The 5,075-nt window shown below is 51.1% G+C and overlaps 1 protein-coding gene across 2 annotated transcripts in view; it reads left to right on the top strand.

Annotated features, from left to right (window-relative positions):
* The first annotated feature begins 2,117 nt into the window (after positions 1-2,117).
* FCHSD1 (FCH and double SH3 domains 1) overlaps positions 2,118-5,075 on the top strand; it is an 11,580-nt gene continuing 8,622 nt past the window's right edge. Inside the window, exons 1-7 of one of the 2 annotated variants that reach the window (XM_047086112.1) lie at positions 2,118-2,169; positions 2,404-2,501; positions 3,119-3,164; positions 3,563-3,630; positions 3,977-4,112; positions 4,198-4,334; positions 4,430-4,493. In XM_047086112.1, coding sequence (XP_046942068.1) covers positions 2,149-2,169; positions 2,404-2,501; positions 3,119-3,164; positions 3,563-3,630; positions 3,977-4,112; positions 4,198-4,334; positions 4,430-4,493 — 570 coding nt within the window. In that variant the 5' untranslated portion in view covers positions 2,118-2,148. Of the gene's footprint in view, positions 2,170-2,403; positions 2,502-3,118; positions 3,165-3,562; positions 3,631-3,955; positions 4,113-4,197; positions 4,335-4,429; positions 4,494-5,075 lie in introns of both variants that reach the window. The other variant, XM_047086111.1, reaches the window with a different exon arrangement.

Here is a 5,075-nt window from a genome sequence, read left to right as displayed (position 1 = left end):
CTGATGCTTCATTCATTCATTCATTCGTTCATTCATTCATTCAACAAATATGTACTGAGCACCTAACTGGGTGTTAGGTATTCAGTGTGAACAGAACAGATGGGTCCTGCTTTTATGGAGCTTCCAGTGTAGAGGAATAGAAAACATTAAATACACAAACTAATTCAGTGATGTGAAGAAATTAAACCTAAAATGATGTGTTTGTGGAGATGGCCCTTAGGCTGGGAGGATGGGGAAGGCCTCTGTGATGAGCTGAAACTTAAAGAAGCCAGATAGGGGTGCCTGACTGGCTCAGTCAGTAGAGTACTTCAGATTAATCTCAGGGTTGTGAGTTCAAATCCATGCTGGGCATAGAGTGTACTTAAAGAACAAAACAAACAAACAAACAAACAAACAAAACTAATGGGACTTGATTTGGTGGCACCTGGCTGGCTCAGTCAAAAAAGCATGCAACTCCTGATCTCAGGGTCATGAGTGTGAGCCCCATGTTGGGTGTAGAGATTGCTTAAATAATTAAAAAACGTAAAAAATAAAGAGATGCCTGGGTGGCTCAGTTGGTTATGTGTCCAACTCTTGATTTTGGCTCAGGTCACAATCTCACAGTTGGTGAGTTCAAGCCCCACATAGGGCTCTGCTCTGACTGTACAGAGTCTGGGATATTTTCTCTCCCTCTTTCTCCGCCCCTCCCCTGTTCTCTCTCTCAAAATAAATTAAAAAACTTTAAAAAAAAATGTTTTTAATAAGTAAAAAATAAAGAAGCCAGACATGTGGAGTACTGGAAGAAGGAGCACTCCAGAAGGAGAGGGAAAGCAGCAGGCATGAAGGCTTTGTAATGGGAAGACTTGGCCTGCTGGGGAAACAGCAAGGAGGCTGGAGTTGCTGAAGCACAGTGAGTGGGGAGCCAGAGAAGTGTATGGGCCGAAAGGGGAAAGATTGGCAGGGGCCCAATAATGCACAGCCTTGCAGGCCATGCTAGGGTGTTTGGATTTTATTCTAAAGCAACTGAGAAGTTTTAACGAAGAGAGTGATAGGATCTCATTTTCTTTTTTAAAAAAAGATAAATCACTGGCTATTTTGTGAACAATGGGTTATGGAGGGAGTTGGGGGTGGGGAGAGAGTGAAAGACCAGATATTAGACAGAAAACTGATTATGGGGCTTGGACTAGGTTGGTGGTTTTGGGAATTGAACGAAGGTTATCAATAAGAGATCTTTTAGAAATAGAACCTATAGAACTTGCTAATGGATGGAATGTGGGGGTATGAGAAAAGGGCAGACTGACTCTGGGTTTCAGACTTTCCTAACTGGATGGAAAGAGGTGCCCTTTGGTATTTTATCTGGGGAAGATAACTTGGGAAGGGTCAGGGAGAAGGAGCAGTTTTAAAGATTTGAGGTATCTATTAGATATACAAGTGCTGGTGTCAGTGGTCTGCTGGAAATGTGAATTTGGGGCCACAGGACTGCAGTGCAGAACCTGAAAAGTAGGCCCTAACGGTGAGAGGGGCCTTCTGGGACGCAAGGCCCCACACCCATCTCCCCGCTTATATCCACTCAAAAGTACCATTTAGCTTCCATTGGCCCCAGACACACCTGTTTTCCTCTGGGACTGGTTTCTTCCAGGCTCCAGGCAATTTTCTCACCACTCACGCTGGCTTTTCCAGTTCTCTGGGAATTTGGGAAAGGTCTGAGAACAGTCCTGTTTCCCTTGTCAAAATCATCTTTGCTCAGGCATCCAGTGACTCAGTTTCCCTGGTCACAAACTGAGTTCCTCCTTGCCACACGTCACCCTTCGCGCCATCACCGGAGATCTGCATATGTAAATGAATGATTAGAAATAATTAAGAGCTGAGTCAGTGGCTCTACTAGAAACAGAACCCAGGCGTCTTGACTCAGAAACTTAAGAGTTTCCCTACCGCACAGCAGACGCGGCGTCCACTCGGCGGCTCCGACCCTTTCCGGAGTTTTAGCAGTAGTAACAGAAGTTGATCCGGTTTCTTCTCGGCACCTTCGCGCTTCGCAGCCCTGCGCGAAGTCGGACGAGGCGTGGGCGGGACGGGGGCGGAGCTGAGCCAGGTCCGGGGCGGGGCTTTGGCGTGGGCGGGGCTTCCTCGAGTTCCGGAGTCGAGTCGCTCGCCTTGGCCGGATCGGAGATGCAGCCGCCGCCCCGAAAAGTGAGCTTGGCCTGGGAATGGGGACTCCTGGTGGGCTGGCGGAATGGTGGGAGTTAAGGGGCTCAGGAACCGCAGTGGGGGACAAGGAGTTGTAAGGGTTCAGGGCCTAACCCAGAAGTAACCCAGGAAACAGCCCAGCCCCTCCCCGGTCCCGCCCCCTCACCGCTCCCTGCGCGGAGTGTTTTTTCCAGGTCTCAGGCGCTGGGGGTCTTCATCCTCTTCTTACCCTCACAGGTGAAGCCGGCTCAGGAGGTGAAGCTTCGCTTCCTGGAGCAGCTGAGCATCCTTCAGACCCGGCAGCAGAGGGAGGCAGATTTACTGGAGGACATCAGGTAGCTTCTGATCCCCTCCACGTACCCCCCCCCCCCACCTTCGCCGTTGCGCGCCCCGCCTCTCCTCAAACCTACATCCGTCGGATCTGGGCCGGGGAGGGGAGGCAGAGAGTGAAGAGTTCTCCACCCTGCCCATTACTGGCCCTCACTTTCGGCCTCCCTCTCCAGATACCAGATAGGACTTATCCTTCTTCCCACCCCAACACACAGAAACACGCACGTACCCTCCCTGAAACCCCTTGACCCCATACCACTCCCTCCACCACACAATCAAGCTTAGAGCAGAATCTTACCTCCCTCTTCCAGACCTGTTGGAAGGCTGGAGGACAATGTATTCAGGCCCCCATCAGTCCTCACGTCTGAGCCCACTGATGGTTCTGGGGGGGGGGGGCGAAGGGGGAGGATCCTGCTGAGGCTCTGAGCAATGAGGTGAGGTTGTTCTGGGTTGCAGCTGCCTGAGGTGATCTCAAGGACTCTCTCTTAAGTCTCATTTGCTCCTGGTATACTCACACTCTAGGCCTGGCTCCACTCTTCCTCCTGCCCAGGCTGAGGAGAGGATTGAGGGTGGGAAAACAGGACTAAACTGTAACACCACCCTGCTCCATTTATCTCCACAGGTCCTACAGCAAGCAGAGGGCAGCCATTGAACGGGAGTATGGGCAGGTATGGAACTCCTTTCTCTGGACTTTGTCTTTTGTTCTAGCCTCCTTTAAACCACCAGCATTGTCTCTCCACACATTCTTCTGTTCTGGTCAAGAGCAAAGGCCTAAACAGAGGGTTGTCAAATCTTTCTTGTGCTACTTGTTGGCTGTGTGACCTTGGACAAAGTACTTAGCCTTTCTTGGCCTTGACATCTTTCTCTGTACAATGGAAATAATAATTGTACCTTCACGTGGGGTTGTTGTAAGGATGGGATAGGTTAATGCATGTAAAGCACTTAGCAAAGTAAGTAGCACATAATATGCATCTGATGAATGGCGTTAGTATACTCTGATCCCATAATTTCCCAGTTGGTGAGAATCTTTGAGAGGTAACTGGGTCTATGATGACTTTCCCACCAGGCACTTCAGAAACTGGCTGGGCCATTCCTGAAGAGGGAAGGGCATCGGAGTGGGGAGATGGACAGCAGGTGGGTCCCATGGAGGTAGGGAGGTCAGGAGACCTAGAAGAGATGAGGAGCTCAGTCTCAGGAATCTATGGGAATAAAGAGTCAGTGAGGGGGGAGGGCACGTGAGCTGTAGGTAGAGCTGACACAGCAGCCAGAGAGGAGCTGACCCAGCAAGGACACTGTGGGTGCGGGCAGAGGGCATGAGTGATCCTTGTGGCTGAGCTAATGGGCTGATCGATTGATAGGCTCCCAGACAAGGGGGATGGGAAAGCACTCTGTCTCTTATGGTGTTGGGGTTGGGGGGGGGGTCTCATGAAGCTTTGGAGTGCTCTCCTCCTCAACACAGACCTTCTATGGGGAGAGGCAGGATGGTGTTTGGTGCCTGGCGCTGCCTGCTGGATGCCACCGTGGCTGGGGGCCAAGCCCGGCTCCAGGCATCTGACCGATACCGTGACCTGGCAGGGGGCACAGGGCGGAGTGCCAAGGAGCAGGTGCTTAGGAAGGTATGTCTATGTGGATGGGATGAAGGAAGGGCTGGCTCAGGGCTGGGGTGATCCAGGTCAGGACTCTGTGTGTCCATGCCCCTAGGGAGCAGAGAACCTCCAGAGGGCACAAGCTGAGGTGCTGCAGTCTGTCCGGGAGCTGAGCCGAAGTCGGAAGCTGTATGGGCAGCGGGAACGTGTGTGGGCCTTGGCACAGGAGAAGGCGGCTGATGTCCAGGCTAGGTGGGGTCGTGTGGAGTTGGGAAGCCTGGCAGGAGGAGGGGATCCAAAGCATGACAGCCAGGCCTAAACTCGACTCCTCTTCCTTGCCTGCACAGACTGAACCGAAGTGACCATGGGCTCTTCCACACTCGAACCAGTCTCCAGAAACTCAGCACCAAGGTTTGGGGGATGTGGATAGGAGGGAGGGCAGGAAGGAGGTGGGCAGAGTAGTCTCGTGGTTTGGAAACCAAGGGCATAAATCTGAGAGACTGGGACGAATCCAGGCTTCCCTACACCTTCAGTCCTTGACCTTGGTTAACCTGATCTCTCTGAATCTCATTTTCTTCATCTGTAACACGGAAATAGTGCATTTCTTTTTATTCCCTTACTGTGCATTTATTGAGGATTCTATGGAGTTCCTGCCTTCAGAGTCTGGTGAATGCCAGACAGATAGTAAATAAACAAATAATCAGACTAAGTGAAAACAAAACAAGGTGCTATGATAAAGGGTAACAGAGTGTAATTTAGAGAGAAAGCTTCTCTGAATACATGGCCTGTCAAGAAGGAGCCAGCCATGCAAAGATCTAGGGGTGGAACATTCCAGGGAGAGGAAATGGTGAGTTCAGGGGCTTTGAGATGGCAATAGCTTTGTGGGCTTGAGGAACCAAAAGAAGACTAGTGTGGCTGGAGTACTGTGAGCAAGGGGACAAGTACTGTGCAAACAGGTCAGAGAGGTCGCAGGATCAGCTCACGTGAAACCTG

The sequence above is a fragment of the Lynx rufus genome, unplaced genomic scaffold (assembly GCF_022079265.1).
Source record: "Lynx rufus isolate CCGP_SWC_20201006 ecotype Redwood Valley unplaced genomic scaffold, mLynRuf1.p SCAF_1, whole genome shotgun sequence".
Taxonomy (NCBI): domain Eukaryota; kingdom Metazoa; phylum Chordata; class Mammalia; order Carnivora; family Felidae; genus Lynx; species Lynx rufus.
The sequence above is the reverse complement of the archived record's forward strand: the minus strand, read 5'-3'. Positions and strand labels throughout refer to the sequence as shown.